General features: G+C 36.5%; 1 protein-coding gene across 2 annotated transcripts; it reads right to left on the bottom strand.

Annotated features, from left to right (window-relative positions):
* Window positions 1-15,561: 15,561 nt before the first annotated feature.
* LOC127093211 (protein WVD2-like 5) lies at window positions 15,562-20,200 on the bottom strand. 2 transcript variants are annotated; one of them, XM_051032114.1, is made up of 10 exons: window positions 19,992-20,200; window positions 19,381-19,427; window positions 18,799-19,078; window positions 18,469-18,714; window positions 18,257-18,297; window positions 18,085-18,156; window positions 17,859-17,955; window positions 17,684-17,755; window positions 17,491-17,601; window positions 15,562-16,295 (listed from the first exon to the last, which is right to left on the bottom strand). In XM_051032114.1, exons 3-10 carry the CDS (start codon window positions 19,066-19,068, stop codon window positions 15,786-15,788), a joined length of 1,419 nt encoding a protein of 472 aa, XP_050888071.1. In that variant the 5' UTR covers window positions 19,069-19,078; window positions 19,381-19,427; window positions 19,992-20,200; the 3' UTR covers window positions 15,562-15,785. The 2 variants fall into 2 exon arrangements, with proteins under 2 accessions (XP_050888071.1, XP_050888072.1); XM_051032115.1 differs by having other exon boundaries at window positions 18,799-19,073; window positions 19,992-20,185.
* Between the last annotated feature and the right edge of the window lie 7,549 nt (window positions 20,201-27,749).

Here is a 27,749-nt window from a genome sequence, read left to right as displayed (position 1 = left end):
GCTTTTTTTTTTTTTTAAAATTTAATGTACAAAGGAGTGTTCAAAAACATATAACAATATAAAACAATTGAAAATAACACAAATTATCCATTAAAATTTGTATCATATCAAAACCTAAAACATTAACATAATTCACAATGTCAAGGTATAAATATTATCATATCAAATCAACCTTAACATAAATAGTTAATATAGGACATCAATATAATATATGATAATTGGGAAGTTGAGTCACAATTTAAACAATCATATGCATGCTATTAGACTCCAAACCTCTTTTTTTATGAGATCATTCTACACTGAAGTATTTGGTTAGATGGTCATGATACTATGCGATCATAGAGGTGGACAAACATCATTGAATGATCTTAATTCATCAAGTAAATCTTGTCTTCCAAGGTTTCTTTAACTGAACCCGAGATACACATACATGACAGTCAATCTACAAGTGTGTTGTATGTTAGCTCTTAATATTGAAGGACTATCCCAAGTCAAATAAAAATTCTCTACATGTATATCCTGTTGAGAATGTATCAAGTGTGAATAGTGTGGGTAATAGTCCCACATTGATTGGAAATGTGGATTCTTGAATATTTATAAGTGAGAGAATCCACCCACCTATAATCTTAAGATTTTGGGTGAATATGTGGTGTATCTCTCACAAATGTGTTGCTCTAAAAGAAAAAGCCTCATAATGTTCAATGCTCCATAGTAAAAAACTCCCCAACAAATGGTATCATGAGCCTTTGGTTCGAGAAAGATACCGACTTACTTGTATCGAAAGTCAACGGTGTCAGTGTGGTGAATAAGAAACGTTCCGTTAAAGAGTGTCAACGGCGCCAATGTGGTGAATAATAAATGTTCCGTGCGGTACAAGAGTTTGTGAAAGTAAGAAGATCTTTCACTTGAGGGGGAGCATTGTGGACTCACACTTGATGGGGAGTGTTGAGAATGTATCAAGTGTTAGTAGTGTGGGTAATACTTCCACATTGGTTAGAAATATGGAGACTTGAATATTTATAAGTGAGAGAACTCATTCACCTATCACCTTAAGGTTTTAGGTGAATATGTAATGTGTCTCTCACAAAGGTGTTGCTCTAAAAGAAGAAGTCTCACAATATTCAATGCTACCTAGTGAAAAACTTCCCCAACATACCCAAATGTTTGTTTACTTTTCCAACATCAATTATATTTGATATACCATACCTATACAATGCAAAATTAATCTCCACTCAAAACCACTAACATCTACTTTATCCCCTTGTTAGCTTAGTTTACTCTTTAGAAGTGTCATCTTCAACAAAGATCAAAATCACAATTCTTTCTTCATCTATGAGAAAATACCAAATACTTTTTGCATCTCAACTTCATTATAATATGTTCATCATCTATACACCATTATTATGTATTTCATACAATCAAACATCACATAACAAATATATGTCACAGTTAGGCATATCAATCCATCTAAATCTTTCTGAAAAAATAGTCATAATCATAACATCTTCGTTGATAATTATATTTATTCATAATAATTCATCAAATTAGACTCATAATAACTCAACCATAAACATATCATCATCATCATAAATAGTTACATAGATCAACAATAACTTATCAATTCAAGTAGTGATATCTTTTCAATTATAACCACATCATTAGTACATATAATTACAAAGATCAAGAATAATTTATTAAGTCAAGTTATCATAGAAAGTCGGCCATATGCACCATATCATCACATATAATCACACATATCAAAATAATCCAACAAGTCAAGTAGTCACAATAGTTCAATCATAAACATAACATCATTTTTATCACCGAAAATCACCCATTCAACATAATTTAAATCAACCAAGACTTTAATCATATTTTGCAATCCATCTATTAAATCCACACTTCCAGATTTTCGCATTAATTAAATTCTTACCCAAAGGACCACACCAAGCATAACAAGACCGAATGAGTTATAGGAAATAAGATTTTTCTATTCATCTCATTTATCTTATACTCGTGAATATGAACTCTTTCACCTCACACCTTATTTTAATGCTTTTACATGGTAGTTTAAATCCACAAGCAAGAATATTCTACACGAGAATATGATGATAATCAGATAAGTTGATCTGAGTATTCTGTTACCACATAACTTTGGTTTCGATGCGGTGGATGGGGCTAATCTACAATGTTGGCACTCCAATACTCAAGTTAGTATATAAAGTGAATAGTGGATATTCAAATGGGAAAGAAGTTACCTTAAAACAGCGCACTTTACTTACTTTTATAGAGGGATTTGTTTATAACTGAAATGTGAAGGGAAGGCGAGAGATGCAGACAAATGTATGATGGATTTAATGGATCTGACTATTTTCTCTAAGGGAGTCACGAGTAATAACTTAGTCTTTATTTTCCATGTTTTACTTCCCTTGCATATTTGACCTTTCTCCTTACTAGGCCTTGGCGACCAACTCAGAATAGTTGCCCTCATGCCATTAACTTTTGTTGCGAAAAGAGGAAGGGCATTGCAATTATTGGCTTTACATGTCGAGGAGAGAGTTAGTAATTGACATGTGCCTTCTATTCTAATCGATTGTTTGCATGATTGTCCGTATGCATTATTGCACTTACATGTCCCTAATACATTCAGGGGGAGCACTTTGATACAATTATTTTGTTGGTTGTCTTATCGCTTTCATCTTTGATTTACTTTCGATTATTGTGATTCCTTTATGATTGCACGTCTTTGAATCAAGTTTTGAAATAATTTGTTTTTAGCATGCATAAAATCATTGGTTAAGTTTGAACTTGATCATAATGCTTTTAATAAATTGCACGAGTCAGTGGAATAAGAGCCATATATGATATCGATTCAAGTTAGGTGGAAAGAAAAATCTCAAAGTCTCCTTAAATTTTTTTAAACTTGGGATTTTGGGTGTTTGATTCGAATCAAGCACAAATCCTTATTCGAATCATTTTGGACATAGGCAAACCAAAATTTGTTAAAATAATTTGATTCGAATCACATTTTACACATGATCCGAATCATCAAACTCCGGATCACCTCTGCCTCAATTGATTCGAATCACACTTTACACATGATTCAAATCATGCAAATTTCCATATTTTTTCGGTTATCTCAGCCTATTTGATTCAAATCAAATTTAACACATGATTTGAATCACGAGGTGTTTGATTTGAATCGCACTTTCCTCTTGATTCGAATAAACTGAAAAATGGTTCAAAACTCTATTTTTATTTTATTTCACTTCACTTGTTCATTTGATTCAATTTATGAAATGCTTTTGATTCGAATCTACCTGACTTTTTCAACCATTTTCAGTGCTTAATCTCAAGCACATACAAAACCTTTTTTGTCATCATTTCTAAAAAAACTGAATCATAGTGAGTATCATAATCAAAATTGTGATTATGTGAAAAATCAATCTCTGTTTTGAAAGTTCAAAGTTCTTGCAACAAAATTTTTGCATCTTCAACTTCAATTTGATTGAGATCTTGATAAAGAGAGATTTGTAATTGATTGAATGAGACATGTTCTTAAAAGTTAAAACTAATCGTTCTTGAAGATTTGGTTGAAATTTTCAGGTTGTTTGCAAGATTGAGGTGATTGTCAATGGTGATGACTAATTCCATTGAAAAGAAGTAGGTTCTTCTCCCCAAAATTGCCTTAGTAGTGATTATGTGGAAAATTATGAATAAGGAAGAGTTCTTCTCAAATCTTCGGACAATTCACCGCTCAAGGAATCGATGGGATCAAAGGGTTGACCGATACACACAAAGGCTTGAAGCATATTGGTGATATTGGAAAATTCAAGAAGCGTTAATTGAGTAAAGAGTAGTAGAATAGTTTGACATTGTGATATATACAAGTCAAGATCCATATGGGAGATTTTAATTTTCTCAACATTATTGTAGATTGGTGATTGTATGAAATTTTGCAAATATTTGTCAAATAAAAAGGAAAAATGCAGGTTCCAATGGAAAACCATTGAAGAATGCACGTAGGCAAAGAAAGGATGAACACCGAAGAACTATAAATCTCGTTCTCATCTCTCTCTTACTCTTGCATTTTAGTATTTGCATGCTTAGGTATTTCAATTATAGCGTAGTTTATTGTTTGTTCAATTAAGATCGATTTACTATGTAAGTATTAGGTTTTGTTATGATTGGATACCTTATTGAGTTGGAAGATGACTATCCTAAGGGAGCGTATAATAGAGTGTCTATTTTCAAAAGAGAAAATTATACTTATTAAAAAGAGAACATGTATGTACACTTGTTATCGGTTGATAAAATATGTGGTGTGCCGTCATCGAGGGGTCATTTATTCCCAAGGACGATGACGAAGTTGTTAAACATCCAAAAGATTAGGATGATGCTGAAACCAAAAAGGCTTCATATGATTTGAAAGCGGGTAACATACTTATTTCCGCTTTAAGTGTGAAAGTTTTCTACTCAATTTCACATCATAAAAGTGCTAAAGGTATGTGGGATACTCTCCAAACTCTATATGAGGGAATGAATGACGTCAAGGATTATAAAATCAATATGTTTATAGAGGATTTTGAACTATTTCGCATGGATCCCGGAGAATCCGTGGATTCCATGCAAACTAGATTCCTCAATTTAATCATTAAATTAAGCAACTCGGGTAAAACCTTTTATAACAAAGATCGTACTAACAAATATTGAGACTTATATGCATGGAGTAGAAACCAAATGTCACTACTATAAAAGAAACAAATGATCTTAGTACTTTGGATATTACAAAACTGCTTGGAAAGTTAGTCGAGCATGAGAATGAACTGAAACGACTTGTTGATAGCGAAGTAAGGTCGAAAAAGGAAGATAAAGGTAAAGAAGAGAAACAAGATATATTTTTTTAAAGCTTCATCATCAAAAGTGAAGAAGTTAAAGGAAGAAAGTCACAACTCTGACGAATAGGCTTCTAAAAAGGAAGAGATGGGTTTATTCATCAGACACTAAAATACATACCTAAAGAGAAACAAGCTCAAGCATTCCAACAAAGGTCTAGTAAACTTCAGAAATAATCACCACCCAAGAAAGAACACAAGAAAAATGATGATGATATCATATGTTACGGGTGTGGAAAATTGGGACACTATAGAACCACGTGTCCAAGTCTCACCAAATATCATAAAATTAAAGACATGGAATTCTATAAGACGAAGGGAAAATGTTCCAAAGGTCGTAGTTCCTCATTGTGTGGGAAGAAGGGGATGACAAATCCTCCTCTTATTCTCGCTTGAGTTCAGATGATGAGTGTGCCAACTTTTGTTTGATGGCACGTAAGAAAGGTAAAACTTCAAAGGTATATAACTGATTCTGTTAATGAGTATTCTTATAATGAGTTGTCGAAAGTATTCAATGACTTTTATGCATATTCTATAAAATCGTTTAAGAAAATTTCTCTCAAAAAGAAATTATTTTAAAACTTGAAGAGGAGATAAATCAACTTAATTGTGCTTTAGAATCTCTTAAAGAAGTGCATACATCTCTAACGAATGAGCGTTGTAATGTTTCAGATACTTTAGTTGAAAAGATGGAAATTATGGAATGTGTTGAGTTTCCAAACTTAAAACTTGAAATTGAAACTCTTAAGGGACAACTAACATGTACTACTTCATTATTATACTTGTTCTAGTTCTTCGAGTGAAAGAGGGAATGTTTTTAATAAAAATCCCCATGTCACTAAAAAAAATAGAATAAGCATTTCATCTAGAGCTATTTTCCATTATTGTGGTGATAATGTTTATATTAAGCCTCTTTGTCATGTTAGGAACATTCTAGTTCCTAATGTAAATATGACATGGATTCCTAAGTGTACCTCAACTGACCCAAAAAGACCCAACTAAAATTGAGTACTTAGTTCTATATATTGTTGTTTTGTGCAGGAGTGTCTAGGTATCTCTATGGATTCTCAAGACAAGTGAAGGAAGATGTATCCAATATTATTTTTTATTGTATGGTATTCTTTTTGCTGTATTAGTGTTGTTATGAACATGAAGGTGATTTTCATGATGCATTGTTGGTGATGTTAAATTAGTAAACTTAGATGTTAATTGGTAGGTTTATGATGTAATAATAGTAGATATAAGATGTTAGATTTTTAAAATAAGTTGTTATAGCATAAGGTGTGTTTGAGTGGATTTTAGGAATACTTGGTTTTGCTGAACGTGCCATAAAACTCATATTTTTGAAAAAAAATAGCTTATGTCAATTGATTGCACCATAATGTCAATCGATTGATCATTCTAAATTTTTGAAAAATTGAAATCATATAATCAATTAATTAGGTGAATCCGTTTATTGTATCAAGCCAATATGTCAAAAATAAAAGAAACAAAATGTATAAGAAAGCAAGAACAATCGATTAATGGATGATGACAATCGATTGATGCTGTTAAAAAACGTGAAAAAAGGCCTGAGAGTGAGAACAATCAATTGATGGTCCCTTTCAATCGATTTCACCTGTGTAATTCTAGTCAAATATTATTTTGATAATAACTAGAGATCCATGACTTCGTTTGAGACGCGGTTCGAAGCGTTGGAAGGCTAAAACATAACATTTTTCCCCAGTAATGTCTTAAGGAGCTGAATGTGAATTAATGATATGCATATAATGTTTTTTAGGTGTGAGTGTGTGATTGATTCAAGAGGAAATTGTTATGATGATTGATGATTAATTATGTGGAGAGTAAATAATCGTTGTTTATTGTGGTGGTAGTTTCGAAGGGGGAACTACGTTGTTGTTAAGTTGCATGTTTTTTATGGTTCGAAGAGGGATCATAAATATGTGATTATTATTGTTGCATAAATTGTATGTCATACTTCATTTGTGTCGTTGTTATGAAAGAGGCGAGTTACGAGTCTAAAAGGGGTTCATAAGGGTGAGCCTGATTCGTATGAAGAACCATCGTTGATTGGTACCACATGGATATTGTCGATATCGTGAGTCACAAACCACGTCGTTACAATCTCACATTTTTTCATATATATATATATATATATATATATATATATATATATATATATATATATATATATATATATATATATATATATATGTGTGTGTGTGTGTGTGTGTGTGTGTGTGTGTGTGTGTGTGTGTGTGTGTGTGTGTGTGGAAAAAGTGTGATATTGTAATGGTGTGGTTTGTGTATTGAATGCTTGATGTGTTGTGTGTTTATCTACCATCGTATTCTTAATGTCATTTTATATCTTAGTTTATTCTCACCCTTTTTGCTTTATGTCATCCACCATGGACCTTTTTCATGATGTGTTATGTGTTTATCTACCATAATTTATTAGAGTCTACCTTTGATTATTTATCGTTCTATTATATTTTAGTGGTTTAGTGCTCTGATCTTGTAATATCGGGGACAAGGCGCTTTTGTTATGTTTTGATTTGGTGTCGAATTGTGATGTTAAAATTGATTACTTTATTTTAGAAGTTCATTTGGAGTTGTCATTAGGTTAATTTCTGCTCCATGTTGTTAAATATTTTTTTGATTTTGTTGGTTGGTTGTCGAAGTGACACCTTAAATTGTCGAGTAATTATTTTTATATAAGTTTTGGGGCTTAGCGTGTTACATTTGGTATTATAACGTCTCTCTCTCTCTCTCTCACACACACACACACACGCACACACGTGCACACTCACACAATTTTACTAAACTATAAACTAGCTAATTTTATTTAGAAAACTGATAACTAATGATTTGGTCAAATCCCATATTTATAGAATTTCAGAAGTTGGTCTAATTCATTGGGTGATGAATGAATTCTCCTAGTAAATCCTAGTTTTTGACTTGCTTAGATATTAATTATTCTCAATTGCCTTTGCTTGCTGCCTTGAATTTGATTGGAGAGCCATAATTTTGCCCAATGAATTTTCCTTGTTCTTGACCCTTTGGTTTCATCTTAGATTTCGTTAATCCATCTTGGATTCGCCGAGCAAATTGATCTTAATTTTCAACCATGCGTTATGGATCAGATGATCTTGTTTAGCTCATCAATTGAACCTTTTAACTTTGACTTTCCATTTTCCATCCTAAGAAAATTTAAAAGGGGAACAATGTGTATTTATTAGAACAATTCTTAACTTAACATGATTTGAGGGTTACGGTATTACTTCGAGTCTAGATAAACTATTAAATATCTGAGAATGATAGTATCGAATAGGTAAACTATACACTTTTCATGTTACATTTCTAAACAATTAATATTCACATGATAAATGTTATGTTGTACATTTTCCACATACCACATCCATTTGTGAGCAAATTTCAATTTGATAAAAAATGTCATAAATCACTAAATTATCTTTAGTGGGAAACCTCCATGAAAATGATTATACTTTTAAGGGAACTGCTCCATTTCAAATTATGTCTCCTTCAAATAATATGATCTTATATGTTTCTTTGACCTAATACTCATTTTTTGAAAGTGAGTTCCAATTTCAAGAATCTTCTCCATTAGCATGCCAAAAAAAGGTTAGATAACAACAAAGTACAATCACTCACCACTTCTTTTTTCCATCATCCGCCAACTCAAACAATATACTAAGCCTATTACACAATCTCCCATTTCAATCAAGGATCTAATAAAAAAAATATGAATCTTTACCACCTCCTATCTTTTCTTAAACAACTTTTTTTTCTAAATCATTCATCCCCGCCTTGTTGCTACCCTCATATAATCATTAAATATCCCTCAATTAAATGGAGTCTCTACAAGATCATCTACCCAATTCCTCCTCCGACAATCCATATTTACAAGATAACACATCACTATTTCCATGTATCACACTTAACTTAACAAATCTTACAAGATTCCTTAGTTCCCTTATAAAAATAATTTGAAAAGATATTCAGTTTTAGAAATAGTTTTTGACTAGAAGACTTAAGGTTACCCGTTGAAAAATTACGATTGTTCCATTCAAAAGAGTCCGTAAAAGTTGTCTCAATGGATTATCACCAATTGAAAATTTTAAATATTTAATGATTTTGTATCTCACTTACAATATAAATATCAATGTCTTAGAATCCGACCGTTTCGGCCGATCAAATTGATTAGACAAATAATTGGATGGTAGAACGGTTTGATAAGGTCATCGGACCATAGTTGCAATTGACACAATAAAAATCAGTGTGATATGTCAGATTCACTTGTTAGACCAGTGAATCAACGGGTTTTTTATCGGACGGATTAATCTTTTAGTGCTTATTTTTTAACTTTATTATAATTTTGATTTTCTATTTTGATTTTTTTTAAGTTTTGATGTCTTTGTTTTAAAATCTGTTTTTATTAATATTTATAACTTTATTACTAATATTAATTTTATTAATATTTTTATTTTATAACTTTATTATTAATATTAATTTTACTATCTTTTTTTATAAAAAATATCTAATTTAAGAGTCTTATATTTTTTCTTTACTACGGAAAACAATTGCAGAAAAAAAGAAAATACTTCAACTTCATATTCGGCATTCCTTTTAAAGAACGTCATTGATTCTACGGCATTAATATTACTTTGTATACTTCGATATAATTTTGAATATCTTTATTTACCATTTTTAAAATATAATAATATTATTTTTAATACGACCTACAATAGAAACCTCATAAAAAGAAAAACAAAGATTTATTTTTCTCTGCTATGCGCATTAAAAAAAAACTCCCGTGAACACTAATTATGTATAATGATTAAACAATATTAAAATTATAAATATGAAATTTAGTCAAATTAACTTTTCAAATCTATTATGATTGTAGTTTTATTCACGACATCATGAATTCCTTTGATGTTGATGTTTAATTTGGTCAAAAAGAAAAGAAATATATTCTATAATATTTTTCTCTAATACATTCTCATTAAATTTATTTATTATTAATTATATAACATAATAATATAATAAATTTAAAAAATTAGAAAATTAATTATATAATATAATAATACAACAAATTTGAAGAAAAAATTATGTTACAAAAGAAAAATGAAATCATATTTTTACATTATTTTCAATTTGATCTCATTATTTGGAAAAAGAACTTTGTCGATGGAATTAAATTTTCACATTATTTTCATTATTTTTAAGTAAAAGTCGCATTATTCTTATTAACTTTTTTATTTATAGTTTTTTTATTTTTCACTCTATCTTTTATTTTTAATTATTTATATAGAGCTTAATAAATAAAATGTTTTAAATTAATTTAGTAGTTTATGTATTATTATAAACAATTACCTTTTCAATTTTTGATAATTTATCAGCATGATCAAATTGTTATGTTTGGATGTTGGAATTTTATTTAAGATTATTATACAAGTTATTTGCATGGATAGATTCAGATTTTTTTTTATAGATTTTATAGTTATGAAATTATGTCAAGAATTTTATTTTAAGATTTTTTTTTAAAATTGAATTAGAAGTTATGCGGTCCGACCAACGATCCACTGATCCGAGCAATAATTCATTGACTCAATAGTTTAATCGGATCGATGATCCATCCAAATTTTAAAACGTTGATAAATATGTTGTTATGTTATGAAGAAAAGAGTCATTGATATTTATGCCCATAAATTTGATTTGATTGTATGCGGGTCAAAATAATTCAAAAAGAAAAAGAAAAAAATAAGTAACAAGATAACTAAATATTAATTGTCTAAAAAGAATTTATAAAAATAAGTTGAAAAAAAGTTTACAAACATTATCTCTAAATTATTTTCTTAAATTCTTCAAGACAGTCTCACAGGAGATAAATTCAAATCCGTCAATTCAAACATGTGTTTTTGTTATTATTTCTTTTGTTATTTAAAATTAAAATTGCAACCTTTATTTGTTCTTTTTTAAATAAAAATATGAATGCAAATGAGAAAAAAAAAAAGCTAATATAGGACCAACCAACGGGCTTAGTAAATGGATCTTCTATTATATGTTTTTAAGAATTTTTATAAGGAAATCATGCATCAAGGTCAAGCAAGAGATTTTATCTTGAGACGCCGCATCTTGACCTTGCACCTCCATGTATTTTCAAAATTAAAAAATATATATATATTTATTAAAATTTAACTAAGAAAGAGTGAATAAAAAATTATTAGTGCAATTGAAAATTCCGGTATATATTTCAAAAGTTTAGTATTCATTTTTATTGGATTTTTAAAAAAATAAATTTAACATATCAGATTTTATGATAAATCTGAATTTTAATTTTTTGGATTTTTGAAAAGTTGATAGTTCATATTCAATTGTTTAAAAGTGTGGTAGTCTATCGACTTTTCAAAAAATTCGATAATGTTAAATATTTTTTTCTTTGAGTATGAATTATCGATTTTTATTTCAAATAATCAAGTTATTGAAATATATTTCAAAAATAACTATTGTTGAAAATACTTACTAATATAACCACTTTTTCAAAAAAAAAAAAATAACAAATGCGCCATTTGCATTGACGCATGCAATGAAACTATTGTACATAGACGCCATTTGCATTGGCGCATGCATGTCCATGTCGCCATTAGGAGTGGCGCATGCACGTCCCATGCGCCACATGCAATGGTTCATACATAGTCCACTCAGTGGAGGCGCCAATGCATGTGGATACTATGCTACACTTCATCTATAAATACAACATCATCCTCCCATAATTTTTTACATCTTCTTACTATCTCCTTCCATTTTTCTTTAAAATGTCTTCATATATGTAGATACGTTTTAACATCTTAAAATGTCTTCACAGGAGAAATGCCGATTTAATTTTTCAGCAGTGCAGCCTCAAAATGAAGATTCGACTTTGGAATGTAAATATGTTTGAACATATTAACAGGACCTTGAACCATTGGTTAGATGGAGAAATTGCAGAAGGTGAAAAGATCAGAAAAATTCAATGGCTTTATACCACGTTCAACCAAAATGAAGAAGTTCGTTTCTGGTGAATGTTAAAACTGACAGAGACGTTCACATGATGATGTATACTTCTCATAAAATTGTTTGGATGATTGTAATCACATAGTTATGTTGTTTATTTGTTGTATTTGTTTGTGATGTTATTTTATTGTTGTAGTTATTTGTGTTGTTGTTTAATTGTTGTTTAATTGTTGTTTAATTGTTATTTAAATTATTGTTTAATTGTTGTTTTTAAATTATTGAATCTGAATCTTATGATATTTATGAAATGAATGTTGTTTTCATTGTAAAGCAAAAGGGTTACAATTAAAATTATGTTGTTGTGTTTGGTCCAACATTGGGACACTTTTTAGGGTTATGATCGGGCTGACGACATGAACTACATAATCTCACCATTTTGTTCACCGTATCCATTTCGGTTTGAATATGGGTGTTGTTTGTGCGGTCATTTTTCTTTCTTCGTATTATTTCATTATGCGAGAGTATGTTCCCTTGATATGCAGACAAATAATCCTCTTTTGCTACCACCGAAAAGCAAATTTTGTAAACATTCGATAGGTTTATGACTTTGTAAACAGCGGATAGTAAGTTGGAAGGATCATGTCGAACATTTGAACATGCCGCTATGACAAGGGAGCAGGGCATACGAAAGGCTTGGAACTTTCCGTAGTCGCACTAACCTCTATCTAGTTCCACTCGATAATGTCCCATTGGCACACCTTCATTGTGATCCATTGACTCAGCAACGTTGTATCAACCTTTAGTATGGCCAAACATTGTGACCACATGTGTGTTAGCTTTGACAGTTTCTTCTTTAATGAATTTCATTGAAGCATCACTAAACAGCTGCCCCGATTGTAACACTGAACTCCATTTGAAATGTCTGATCTCAAACAGCGCCCCTAGCCTAAAATAGGTTGCTTGCACTAAAGCGGTTATTGGTAGGTTTCGGATGCCTTTGAAGACAGAGTTCATCGATTCCACAAGATTTATTGTCATGTGGCCTCATCGTTGACCGTTGTCATATTCCCTAGTCCACTTCTCTAATGGAATATTGTTGATCCACCTTACTGCATCTGCGTTTGACAATCTGATGTCTTCGCGTTAGTGTTTGAAGGAAGGTTCTGTTAAGACACAACTATGGGATAAATTTTGGGTCAACCTAGGGGTCAAGGTATTAATTTAAACTATCTTAAACAATATTATTCAAGTATAACATTAAACGAGGAATCTAGTGAGTATGAAAAGATATTTAAAGCTCGTTGTTATATTATGATTCTATTTTGTAATTTTTTATTTCCTAAAAGTACTGGTAATACGATAAATATTATGTATTTGTCGTTGTTACGAAATATAAATAAAGTAGGCACATATAGTTGGGGTTCAATTATTTTGTCCCATCTATATAGTTCGTTGTGTAAAAAAGCCAAAAAATAATACTTGTACGTTTTATTCTTGCGCCTATTTGCTACAAGCATGGGGTTGGTCAAGAATGTTGTCACTCGCCCCCGTCAACGAGAAGTCATTCACATTCCCCTACACAACAAAGTAAGTTTATCTTAAATCTTCTAATTTGTCAAACTTTATACTACAATTGACTGTAACTAATATATTTTCAATCTTTTTGATCTAGGTGGTCAGTTCAGGGGATGAACTACAATAGGTGTCCAAACACGTTGTAGTAGTCTATCGCAATCTTTTAAATCATATTGGACCAGACTATGTATTACTACTAAACAACTCTACTTTTGATTTTAAAAAATTATCTAATTACATATCCTCTAATCATGTCAAATTCTTATACAGTTTATCTGGAGACCGTATTTGGGTCTTGACCATCAGGTTAACCACGATGATGCTGCAGTTTGAACAGCAAATACACCAATCATCTGGTTCACTATTGTGGAGATGCACCAGAGTGACCGTGTGAAACTACATTCGGCATGCAGTAACAAATTTCAGAATCTCCGACGTGTTTGGGATATTGACATCAACAAAGAGTCGATGACCAATGAGATTATTCTGATTGAAGAGACTTCGCAAAAGAGATGTATCGTCATTGAAGGAATCAACATCAACACATCTTAAACGAACCAATCATACATGGTGCTAGACCAACTCAACATTATATGGCTTGATTTAGGTCGATTACAACGCTAAAATTTGTGTCTGAACCAATGTATTTTATTGATTCACGCCAACGAGCTTCGTCATCATACGCCCAACAACAAATCCCTGTCCAACAACCAACCCCACACCCTTATCAAACCCAAGAACAATGTCAACCCACCCAAACCCAACTACCAACCTCACACCATCATCATACCATATACACTCAACCTCGCAATCAATTCATGTCTCACGCTCAAACTCAAAACCAGGAACCAAACCCTTACCACCAACAACCATATGTCACCACCACATTTGTCTATAGCACAGATGATTCATATGATTCAACCTCATCCCACCATAGCTCCCCACTTATGAACACCCAAACATCTCATCGCCACAACATCCAACTATTGTCTGACTTTCTTACATCGCACGAACCATTGCTTCGTTTCCAGAACGATTCAATGTCCCAATTTGGACAACCATACCGTCCACAATCAACTCAACCACAACGACCCAACTACGACAACATTGGCACGAACTCAATTACGGCACCGAACTCAACTCAATATTTTGTAATTTCTTGTCAATTATCGCGTATTTTAACTTTATAGCATAATATTATTAATTATTTTTCATTTACCTATTTATTTCAATTTTATATAAATATAACATAAAATTACAAAAAAGAAATTTAAAAATTTTGGTATTTCTTCACAAAAAAAATCCTGTAAACACTAAATATAAAATTCAAAAATATTTAATAAAACAAAAAATAATAGCAATCCTCGTGTGGTGTGCCAGATCAAACAGGGAGGGGTTATGGTAAAATATCGTCAAGCAAAATGAATCTACTACAATTAAGTTACTATCTATCAACAGTCGCAATCTTAATTACACATATTCCTTTAAATGACTTATGTTGCCCATATTGTATTCCATAGGTATCATTTCAAATTCATAGAGATTTTAACAAGCTAGCTTACCCTAAATAGGGCTGTTATTATTTTTATACCCTAATTAATTTTTTTCTTATTTTTGTGTTTATCGATTTTTTTGTATTTATTAATACTGAATTTATTTATTTTTGTAATTTTTTAGATTTTTAAAAACTGCCTGTAGAAGAAAAAAATTAAAAACTATTGGATTTTTTGAATAGACTACCACACTTTTTCGAAAAATCCAATAACCTAGGACATTTCTTAAATCCGATAAATTACAAGATTTTTCGAAAATCCAATAATGTTAAAAAAAATTGTTGAATATAAACTACTAAAAATTTTAAAAATCAAGGAAATTAACAAAGATACCAAATTTATAAAAGGGGATAAAATCTCAAATTCATGGTAATTAGAACATGGTGAGGATTGTGAGTTACTTCTTTGCAAATTTGTAATATGTTCTCATAATTAATAAATCAAGGCCTTAACATAGCAAACTTTCTCAAAACTTTCCTCAAAATATATATATATCCCACTAAACAGAGAAATGCTGCATATACTCAAAATAAGCATCAACTAGAATATTCAAACTTGCAAAGTAGTTTACATACATTGCTGCAAGCAAATAAAAATGAGAATGATGACAACTGAATTATCAAGCTTAGGAGTAAACAGATAAATAAACAACGACAATAGGACAACACAAACCATAATGCAAATTTGCAAGCCTTCATTGTCAAAATAATCTGAGTCATAAGCTTCTATAACATTCACAATCCGATCAATGCACGGTCGTTATCGCTTCTGGTGACAAGGTAAGGTGAGGATTCTCTTCAACCACTGTTATGTCACCATTCACATGAGATTCTTCTTCACTTGGTTTATCTGAAGGAACCACATTCAGAGGAAGAGCAGCATTTGTCTCACTGGAAAGAGTATTGTTCTCTTCATTGGCTGCAATGGTCTCCGTTTTCTCTTCATTGACTGCAACGATCTCGGTTTTCTCTTCATTTGTAGCTTTGGTTAAGGTAGTATCTTTCTTTGTTGCCCTCGATGTAGGTGCCGCGGTTGAATTGGTCTTTTCAGAAGCCAGTCGAGTAGGAAGGGACTTTCGTATCGGCTTCTTTTGATTGACAAGGGTAATTCCTTTAGTGGAGTTGCTCTGTAGCACTTTCTCCTGCAGACTTAATCGACCTTGTCGAGAACTGGTGCTTCCGTTTCCATCAGACTCTGAATTTGTGGAATTCTTCTTTCGCCCGAGCTTGGGAGATTTAGCTCTTGTGGTTGGTATCTACATTAGTATTGTGTCAAACAAAATAAAGAAGTTAAATTTTCCTAGTGATATCAGGATGTATTGTCCAGATAACAGGGAAAACAACATTCCAGACAACACAAACAATGGTACTACTCCAACAACCTCGGCGGATATGATTTTTCTTAACAAAGCCAGAACTATGTACAAAATCACTATATTGAGCTAATAGTATTGCTTTCAAAATGATCGATTTCTTCTTCAATTTTTATCTCAACTTGTTCTCATGTGCATTAAGCATTCGGTTGAAGATCAATAATGGTTTGGTAATGACAGATAGGGTATTTAAGAGTAGTCGTGCTAACACGTGTAGAAAGACGTGACGAAAGCAGCACAGGTAAAATGGGTTGGAAGAAGAGAAAGTGGAGAGCAAGGCAGATAGTGTTCTGCGGATATCACATTAGCACGGATCATTGGTGTTGATTTTGTTTTGTGGAAAACGGATTTCAATCATTTAAGAACAGGCATGAAACTTAGTGTGCTAAACACAACAAAACAGACAATTATAGTAGACATGCGGGAACGGCTAACACAAGTTTTCATCCGCAAATATTATTCTTTAATAGTTATTTTCAAAAAAATTTGTATGATTTGTCTGTCATAAGCTCGTACGATATCCAAGGTTTCCAAGCAAACAAAAAATTCATCTGGAAATAATTGGCGTAGAGTGAAAGGTTAAGAGTACACAACAAGGCGTGCATGCAAGTGCATGTTTTGATTGGGAGAGTAAAAGTAACTCTGAAATTAAAAATTGATTTTGGTATGTTTGGAGCAGTGTTATCAAATATCCGCCATGGCGCCGTTATGGAGGATATACATGGCGGCTTTTGGGCTCACCGCAATGATAAAATATCGACCGATATTGCTGATTTTTCCGCCATAATCCACTATAACGGTGCCGCAAAGCGGCTGGAATGGCAGGACTTAAAGCTATGAATTGTAGCTTTTGCCTCCAAACATGACTTTTACAATCAAATTCATTGTTCAACTCACTTTCACGTGAAAGTATCCAAACATAATACATTCTACCTTAAACTCCATTTTAACCTAAAATCAACTTTCGCCACTAAAGAACCAAACATACATCCAACCAAGAAGTGATGTACAAGGATACAACTATGCAAGTATACACACACATTCACATGCACATTCAGAAAGAGAGAAAGAAATTTACCTTCTTCAGCTCTACCTTAGGAGGAGCAGGCTCCTGATAGAAAGTTGGCATTGGAGTTGCTTTAAAAGTTAGACTCTTCCTAAGCTTTTTAATCTCGGCTTCTTGGCTCTCCTATAAAAGGAGAGAAAAAACGACATGCTTAAAAGGAAAACTCAGCAATTTATAATTCAATCGTGATATCAAAGATTCTCACCTTGGATTTTGCCTGCAAGGTACTCTTCTCCTCCTCCTTTGCCTGAATCTTTTCCTCAACCTTATTGAGGAACTGCTCACAAAAAAGATCAATTTGTTTTTATAACTAGAAGCTTATTCAAATGAAACCTGAACAATGAGACCGAAGCTGGAAACATGTATATAATGCAGTTTACCTCTCTCCTTTTCTCAGCTCGTTCACCGCACCTGAAACTGAATCCATAATTTGGAAGTGTCCCCACCCTGCGAGGTTTGGCATCTTCTGCATTGGTACTTTCAAGAGAATTAAGGACTACAAAAATACACATCACCATACTCGATAATACATTTATGTGACAAAGAAAACTGCATAGTTTCACATTTGCACTAGAAGGAATTAGAAAACCCTAAGAGAAAGGATACAGAGAAGGTTCTGCTTCTCCTTGAACTTTATCAAGAGTTCCCTTTTTCAATGATTTTGGATTTTTCTTCTCCCTGTAACCAATAAATCAGTCCATGAGTTTGATAACTAGAATCATCCCTTACAAGTATATTTCTTACTACGAAACATCGTCAAATAAATGTAAGTACATACGCTGCAACTTGAGAAGATGCTGCCTCAGACTTTGAAGGGTGCTGCGGAAAACAAAGTGAAAACACTATCAGAAAATGCCAAACTATAACTTTATCACCGAAAACTGAAAGGAAAATGAAATATTGAAGAAACATAAGGAAAACAATTATCTCAAACTCTGAGTTACTAAGTAAATATTTGAGAAGACAAGCAAAGGTAACAACAGGGTTTACCTTGGACAATTGGGACTGCCGGTCATTGAATGATCTGCTTTTACTAGGCTGTTTTGGGCGGGAGTCTACAGCAGAAGTTCCATTTGAAACAGCAGATGATGCTTGTTTGTCTTTTCCAATTTTGTTGTTTTTCACCAAACTAGCACGAACACCACTGGAACTAGCAACCTTTGCATTCTTAATCTTGACAGGACCCTTCTGTGCTTTTGATTGTTCCGTTTGAACTGTTATCTTCACTTCCTTTTCCTAGAATTGAGCAAGTATATATTAGATCCAAATCATATAATTACTAAAGTGAAACCAACTCTAGAAAAGCAAAACCCCTCCAACCTTTGAAACAGTGAGACTATTGCCATCCACACTGTCATTTGTTTCTTCAGTTTCCTCCATAGCCGAGTTTCCAGTTGCAGTGCTTTCTGACAGGTCGAAACTTTCAAAATTTCCATTCAAAGCTACGGTTTCTGTAGTTTCAGTAACATGGGGGTCTAAGCCATTTGAAACAACACCGTCCTCTCCAGAATTAGAAGGTTCGTCATCAACGCCATTTTGGTGGACCACATCAAGTCCATCAGCGGGCAAAGGGTTAATTGAATCCATCATTCACACTAATCTAGTTACATAGACACAAGAAATTGAAGTTAAAGATGATTAAACACAAGAAAACCACAACAGACAAAATGAACAAGTTTAATCATTCCTAAGGTGTTCAAAAGAAATATCAGTTGCTTATGTTTGAAAAATATTTAAACAAATTCTCAAAAGTCAAAACAATTTATCGGTTTCCAAAAGATTACAACCTTTAACAAATTCTCAAAAGTCAAAACAATTTATCGGTTTCCAAAAGATTACAACCTTTAACAAAAAAAAAACCTGTCAAACATTCATCAAGAAGCCTTTGATGTAAAGACTTACCCTCTTTTGAAGAAGAAAGATATGATTTAGACGACAAAGCAACCGACCTGTAAAACCATGCTATAAGTTATTTACCAGTCAAATGGTAATAAGCTTGTAAGCAACACTACACACAATACAATCATCATAATTCAGAATTTTTCAAAGTATTAAACAATTCTAAAGAATAAACAGTCATAATGATGATGATGTAGACCAATTTTGTTTTATAATCTAACACTACTAATCTTCTCTTGGACTTAGTTGCTTAGTGCATCAAGAAAAATTGGGGAATTTCACCAATGAGAACACACAAAACAACACAATCATGATTATTATTCAGAAAAATTGAATCTTTTCTTCAGCATTTCATCAGCAACCAACCAAGTAGAAAAATAACACTTGAACAGAAACTATTACTATTGATGAATATGATTACACAAGTACAACTAGGGATAAAAAAACTAAACAAAACCAACATACTCAGATTCCGAAACCCATTACTTTCCAAGTACCAAACTTGGATCCAATAAAAACCCAAGTTCAATTTATGAGACAGAACAATCCCAGAAAATAAAAAAGAGATTTTTGGTGAAAAAATTAAAGTCAACAGTAAGTGAAATTGTGCTTACCGAATAGTCAAAATGGCATGAAAAAGTGGAAATTGAACATGATTGAAACTTCGGAGAAGAGAGAGATCTGTGGCAACGGTAGAAGAACGAGAGAAAGTGAAAATGGGGTTATAGAAAAAGAGGGAAATCACGATCTGAGACGCTCCAGCAGCAAGATCCGTATGGTGGAAACGGTAGAACTTGCTAAAACATTTATTTTTTTATCTTTTATAATATTTAATATTGATTTGTATAAAATGTAAATATAGTGTATTTTGTAACATTAAATTTGTAAAATGTGTATCTTGCTTTTTCTTATATTTATAATTATAATAATTAATTGTAACTATTAAAGAAGAAAATCAAATAGGTTTTTAAAATAAATTAAATGTTGATATTTTTGTAAAAAACTATATTTATTATAAATAATATCTTCACTCAATCTTGTGAACTTAATTCTAAATAATCGTATTTTTTAATGTGTTAATTTTAAAAAAAAATTATACTTTTTATATAGTAATATTTTTTTCGATTTAAGAGATTAATCTCTATTATTTTATATATAAAGAATTTTTTTTTGTGAATAAAAAATACTATAATTTGTGAATAAATAATATAAAGAAATTTCTAAAAGTGAGTATTAACAATAATAATTGAGACAATAAAAAAATTGTGTAATAAATATAAGTAAATAGTTAAAAGGAGTTGAAAGGAAGGAGCGGTTTTTGAAATGAAATACTAGTTTGATTGAATTTCCAAGTGAGGTGGTGAGAAATATACGGATACTGTTGCGTTAATATTAATCAATATACATGGACATGGCGTATGATACTATTTTTTTTCTTTTTGTATGGTTTTCACGAAAATACTCTTTTTATAAGAGTTTCCACCAAAATAAATACTAGTACCGCAAACACGTTTGATTATTTAACTATTGCTCTTTGAATTAGTACATGTTTTCTAAGGATTTAAATTATATAATTTCAATGTGGTCCATTGTTTGTTATTTTCTGAATGTCAAATTCTAGTAGTTTAGTGTTTCAATTCGGCGGAAGAGTGTTTTGTCATTCAAGTCACCAACAAATATGTAGTAAAACGATACTTAAGAAAATAGAATGTGATAGGTTTTTTTGATTAAGGAGAAACCACAAAGGAAAAGAAAAAAGAGGGAGAAGAGGGAGAAGAGAAGAGAAGAGAATGAATAATCAAAGTGATTAAAAATTAGATTTTTGATTCAGTTACACATTAGAGAATAATGTTTAGAATTGAATCTCAATCACGTCATTTTCTCTCTCTGATTAGGATTATCAGAGACTAATGGAGAAGTGAAGACAAGTATGTTATTTATAAGAAAATTAAACCATAGTTTTCAACTAACATACTAAACAATTGATCCAATAGACTGACATAATTCAACATGTTAACTTAAACAACAAGCTAACATATATATCTGCATGCAAGAACAGATTTCGGCTACGGTATGCACATTTTCGACTGTTGTCGAACCATGAAGCTAACCTTGTCAGAGCTAGAGTTCGATCAAAAGACCACAAAGCTCCACCTTGGAACAAACTCTACACTAACAAGGGAACAAACTAGCTTTCATCATGCAGCTTTATCAAATGACAACTGCATACAATGGAAATTTTGCAACTTAGCAATGTCTTGGTGATCATATCAGCAACATTGTCATCAGTTGAAACCTTCAGCACTTGGACTTTTCCACACTTGATTATCTCTCTGACAAAATGCAACCTCACATCGATGTGTTTGGTTCACTCATGATAGGTTGAATTTTTCAACAAGTGTATGCCACTTTGACTATCACATTTAACAATGATAACTCGACCTTGAAGTTTCAGCTCCTTAGTAAAACTTTCAAGCCATAATGCTTTTTTCACAACTTCAATAAGGATAATATACTCTACTCTAGTGGTTGATAAGACAACAACCTTCTCAAGTGTTGCTTTTCAACTGATTGTTGTGTCAAAGATAGTGAACACATATCCAGAAATAGATTTTCTGGAATCCATACAACCTACATAATCAGAGTCGACAAATCCTTCGATTTCGACTTTGCTATCATCACCACTGGCTCCACCATAAATCAAGACTCTGCTCAAAGACTCATTTATGTACCTTAGGATCCACTTCAATATTTTCCAGTGCGTCTTCCCAGGATTGGTCATATACATGCTTACTGGGCTCACTCTGTACGATATGTTTGGCCTCGTGCAGACCATAACATAAATTAAAGAACCTATTATACTAGTTGATCTCACCTGATCAGGAGGGCCTTCCAAGGTCTTGGTGAATGGGCCGGAGAATGAAATGAGAGGGGGGTGTACCTGCAAGGTGCTCCAACGCTTAAGTCAGAAAAGGTACAGAATGAGATTATCAGAGTGTGAGTTAGCATACCTGCCCCTTTGCCATGAAAGGGGTATTTATATTGAGCCCCCAGCGCTGGGCCAAGGCTCCTAATGGGCTGGATTAGCTAGGCCCAAGGAGGAGCTGCCAGGGGACGCGTAAGAAGCGTTAAGACCTAGACCAAGGTCTGCCCCCTGGTCCAACTGCCCCTATCCCTAAGGAGACAATATAGGGGAGTTGGGTGACGTGGTGAGTGAGATGCCGTTGTGGCTCTGCCCGACACAACTTAGGTGCCCGCGGCGTGGGTTGACGATGAGTGGATGGAGATCATATGAGGAGGACCCGCTCGTTGTCCGACACGTATTTAAGGGGCCGGGGAGACATTCTCCGGGCGGACGGTCGTTCACCTGACGTGTCCTCGTGGTCGCTTGGATACGGTCGTTTGGACGTGGGCTTGGCGAGCATTGGGCCGCGCCGTGCTAAGCGTCGTGGCCCAGTCCAGAACAGGAGCCCCCCAAGTCGAGTCTCTGAGCCAGAGAGATGACTTATGTTTCAACTAAGGGTTCCCCGAGACGATGGGGAAGCTTGATCGTTAGACAGGTGAGGTCGTAACGGACCTATTCATGACTGACATTTCTCCGGGAATGTCGGGGATGGAGGTGATCGGTTGATCTGCTCCTTCCTTGTAGTAAGCGTGGGTATGGCGCGGGGAGGAGGCGTCTTGGTGAGTCGAGGAGACGGACAGGTGCTCGGGTCGTTTCAGCTTCTTATCTTTGATAGACGTGTCTCACGATTAGTGGCGTCGCTTCGTTTCGCGCGCAAAGACGGCGTAGGCAGGCTAGGCAATGATGACCTAGCGTGTTGGTCCACGTGCCAAGCCCTATAAAAAGGGGTTGAGTAACTTCATTTCTACCTTTTTTTTCTCGCTCATACGTTCACCGGAGATCTCCACCCTCTCTCTCGTTTGCTTGCTCAACCGTCTGGACCGCCGTCTCCGCCCGTCCTCCTATCTGAACCACCGTCTTCTGCTCGGACACCACCGTACCCTTTCAACTTAACTATGTCAGGTACGATTTTCTACTGTGACCCATTCTTTTTCCTTGTTGTTTTCTGTCAAACGCATGATAATGTTGTAGAAATGTGGTTAGGTTTAACTTGGGAACAATGTAGTGGACTGTAGGTGTATATTAGGTGGTAGAAAATAGGGTTGGGATCCTACTGTACCGGGCATAAACTTCATATGCTGGGCAATACTTGCATAGGCTGTATGAAGTTTATGCCCGGTCTCCATAGAGTGCGCGCGCCACCGAGTTGAGCACGGTTAGTGTCCGTCGCCGCTACGCCCTTTCACTTGACCTGCGGTGGAAGGGTGGATTTGATATGACGTCGAATTCACTCTTTCTGTCTGCGTTTCAGGTGCTACCGGGCGCTTACGACCGAGGAAGGAAGATTCTGGGTCCTCCACCGAAGACGCGACAATCGCTCGTCTCCCTGTCGGGGATGGGAGTGTCCGAGATGGTACCGAACACGCCTCCTCTTCCGGGCAGGTCGACTTCTCATGGGTTGCGGACGAGCCCTTGGAGGAGGAATCCGACTTCTGTGACGAGGCCATCACTGCTCACGCTATGGTCGAGACCATAAGCCGGGAGGATCCACCAAACTGGTATTGCTGCGCCCCCAAGGAAGAAGACCGCATTTGTCATCATTTCCCGGGGAAGCAGTTCACCATGTATGAATTTGCTTTTCGTGAGGCGGGGATCAGACTGCCCTTCAACTCCTTCCAGATGTCGGTCTTCAAGTGGCTCCGGCTGGCGCCGTCTCAACTACATCCTAATGCCCTCGCATTTATGCGGGCATTCGAGTTAGTTTGCCAGTTCCTCGGCATTGGTTGCACCCGGGCTCTCTTCTTCCACGTCTTCCATCTCCAGAGGTCCGGTTCCCGTGGTCGCCACAGTTGGGTTTCTTTCAAGCAGCCCGTGCGTCTGTTCAAGACGTACGAGGATTCTGTTCGCCATTTCAAAAGCCGGTGGTACGTGGTGATGCCGATTACCCGGGCTGCCCTTCACTCTCTATACTACTATCAACGGGAACCCAACGGGGAGGAGACGCTGATGTCGAAGATACCGCTGAGGTGGCAGCGTGATCATTTCGATCTCTCCACGGCGCATTACCGGGTCAAGTATGCGATGCTCGGCGAGGAGGATAGGCTCGCGTACAAGAAGCTGGTCGATTACGTGCAGAGCTTCAGCTTGGCGTTCTGGGCGAATCGACAGGGCGTGCCCTACCTGGATGAGGCCGGGGAGCTAATCACCGAGACGCGTTATATCAATACGAAGGCTCTGCTCGAGTGTGATACCGAGGAGGAAGCTCTGGCGTTATTGAGTAGGCAGACTTTGTTTAGCTTTTTATTTCTGTTTATGACTTCGGTCGCTAATGTTTGTGTGTAATTTACTTGCAGGTGCCATGCCCAATGCTCGTGATCGGGTGCTGAAGCTAGCGAATCAGGTCGGCGCTCCTGACCGGGTGCCCAAGAAGAAGAAGAAAACTGTGGCCCGTGTCTCGGAGACTGCTGGCGATGCCGGGGTCGGTCCCTCGCAGGCGGCGAGCGTGATTCCTTCCTCTCCTCCTCGATCTAACCCGATCACCATTCCTGATAGCAGTCCGTCGCCAGCGGCTTCTCCCCTCCATAAACGGAAGCGTCCGGCTGGGGCCCTTACCAGGTCGTCTCCAGGAAGTTCGCATGGACCGGGCAGCTATCTTCTGCCTCCCTGCTATGTGGAACGGTCGTTCTTCAAGGCCGAGGAGTCGATTGCTGTGCCTGCGCCTGAGGCCAAGGCTATTCTGGACCAGGATGTTGCTGCCCGGAGGAAAGATCTGGCCAGGGATATTGCTGCCGTCATCCGGGTGATGGAGACGGCCATGGTTCTGACCGACACTTCGGTCTCCACCGCCTCGCTGGAGGAAGCCCTTTTGCAGGTTCGGACAGAGAAGGAAAGACTATCTCAAGATCTGTCGGACTACAAAGAAGAGCATCAGCTGCAGGAAGGGCTGAGCCAGAAGCTGGAGGAGGTGGAAAAGGAGAGGGACCAGTTGAAGGCTGCTAAGGCGAGCCTGGAAGAGCAGGTGGTCGACCATCAGAAGCTGACCGAGGACAACGCCTACCTACGGGCTCAGGTTGAGTCTCTCGAGGGAAAGGTCCGTCCTCTGGCAGATGAGACCGAGGAGGAACGCGCCCTTGGTTCGCGCGGTGAGCTGCTAGGGCATATTCGGACTCTCAACCAAGATCTTGTGGCCTGCTTCAAAGAGGGTTTCGACAATGCTGTCGAGCAGCTCGGGCTTCTGAACCCTGAGTTGGTGACGGAAGGGTCGGCCTATAACTGCTGCGTCCGGGATGGTGAGATTATCTGCCCGTTTGAAGCGGAGGAGGAGCTGGGGGGAGAAGAAGAAGAAGAGGATGAAGAGGAGCTCCGAGCGGAGTCTTAGTTTATATGTTTTTCTTATCATGGCCTGCGTGCCTTATGTATTTTGGCCTTCGGGCGTTGTAATATGGCCTTCGGGCGTACTTGGCTTCGGCCGCTTTTATCGTTTCTAATGCATGAATATTTTCGTTACCGTTCATTGTGCTCGTTTGTGTTTGATACTTGTTTGCATGAATTCGTACTCTGCTCGACTTTGTTAATCTCCTCGGTTTAGGGAACCGACGAAGTGTCGGGCTTTGTGCCCGTGGGTATCGAAGCCCGGGTCCGTTGTTCGAACCCTGGTCCCGAGGCTTGGGTCCTCCCATCGCGAGCTGGGTGCCCTGCCAGTCTTGGTACTTCGACGTTGGGTCTTGGTCAAGATCCCAACCGTCGGGGAGGGTTGTGTTTGTTATGTGACCCCGGATCGTTCCCGGGTCTCGTGGTTCCTCCCTGGGGTTTTGGGGACGAAGAGCGTGGCCGTACCTGCCACGTCTCCCCGTGGCGTACTTAGCTGTAATATTGTCTAAGTTTTTCTGCGTTCCATGGTCGAGCGAGTTGTTCTCCTTGTAGGTTTTCTAGGTAATAGGCCCCGTTGCTCGTTTTGTCGCGGACGCGGTAAGGGCCTTCCCAGTTGGCCGCCAGTTTGCCCTCTCTCGGGTTTTTCTGGTTTCTTCTGAGGACCAGGGTGCCGACCTGGAATTCTCTTTTTATGACTTTCGCGTCATGGCGTAGTGCTATTTTTTGTTTGAGGGTTGTTTCCCGGAGAGCTGCTTCGGAACGTATCTCATCGACTAGGTCGAGCTCGGCTCTAAGGGTCTCATCGTTCATTTCCTCGTCTAGGGGCTCCTCCGTCCTCCTCGTTGGCGTCCGTATCTCCACCGGGATGACTGCCTCGGTGCCGTAAGTTAGTCGGAACGGGGTTTCCCCGGTGGTAGAATGTGGTGTCGTGCGGTAGGCCCATAGGACGCTATGTAGCTCCTCGACCCATGCCCTCTTTGCCTCGCCGAGTCTGCGTTTGAGGCCACGTAAGATTACCCTGTTGGCCGCCTCTGCCTGCCCGTTCGTCTGCGGATGCTCGACAGACGTGAAATGTTGAGTGGTGCCCAGGCTGGCGATGAAGTCCTGGAATCCTCCGTCCGTGAATTGTGTCCCGTTGTCTGTGACAAGTGCCTGGGGTATACCGAACCGAGCGAGGATGTTGCGTTTGAAGAACCGGAGAATGTTCTGCGCGGTTATTTTAGCCAGTGCCTCCGCCTCGATCCATTTGGTGAAGTAATCCACCCCGACGATGAGGTATTTATTCTGATATGATCCGGTGACGAAGGGCCCGAGGATGTCCATGCCCCACCACGCGAAGGGCCATGGGGAAGACAGCGATTTGAGGTCGTTCGGGGGTGCGAGGTGCATGTCGGCATGTCGTTGGCATTTGTCACATCTTTTGACGTGCTCTTTCGAATCGTTTTGCATGGTCGGCCAGTAGTAGCCTGCTCGAAGGGCTTTTCGTGCGAGCGATCGTCCGCCGAGGTGTTGAGCGTTAATTCCCCGGTGTATCTCTCCAAGTATGTCGGGGACTTTCTCTTCCTCGACGCATTTGAGTAGTGGGATGGAGAATCCTCTCCGGTAGAGTTTGCCTTCGAGGAGTACGTACGAGCATGCGCGTCGTTTGACAGTGGTCGCCTCTTTCGGGTCAGCCGGGAGTTCGTCTCGTGTGAGGTAATTGTAGATGGGTGTCATCCAACAGTGGGCATCTCCAATAGCGTTGACCTCGAGTGGAGGCGGTAGTTTGTTGATGCTGGGCCGAGGGAGGATTTCTTGGATTACTGATTTATTCCCACCCTTTTTCCTCGTGCTGGCTAGTTTGGAGAGAACGTCTGCCCGTGTGTTGTGCTCGCGGGGTATGTGTTGAACTTCCCATTTTTCAAATCTATCAAGTTTTTCTTTGACGAGGGACAAG

Source organism: Lathyrus oleraceus, chromosome 6 (genome assembly GCF_024323335.1).
Source record: "Lathyrus oleraceus cultivar Zhongwan6 chromosome 6, CAAS_Psat_ZW6_1.0, whole genome shotgun sequence".
Taxonomy (NCBI): domain Eukaryota; kingdom Viridiplantae; phylum Streptophyta; class Magnoliopsida; order Fabales; family Fabaceae; genus Lathyrus; species Lathyrus oleraceus.
This window is presented reverse-complemented; position numbering and strand designations above follow the sequence as displayed.

Bases quoted from the DNA above. Each gene is read 5' to 3' on its own strand.
- LOC127093211 (XM_051032114.1), bottom strand. From the start codon at position 19,068: ATGATGGATTCAATTAACCCTTTGCCCGCTGATGGACTTGATGTGGTC. The intron at 17,756-17,858 runs GTAAACTGCATT...TTTTGTGAGCAG, and splicing joins GAGCTGAGAAAAGGAGAGAG to TTCCTCAATAAGGTTGAGGA. The intron at 17,602-17,683 runs GTGAGAATCTTT...CTCCTTTTATAG, and splicing joins CCTTGCAGGCAAAATCCAAG to GAGAGCCAAGAAGCCGAGAT.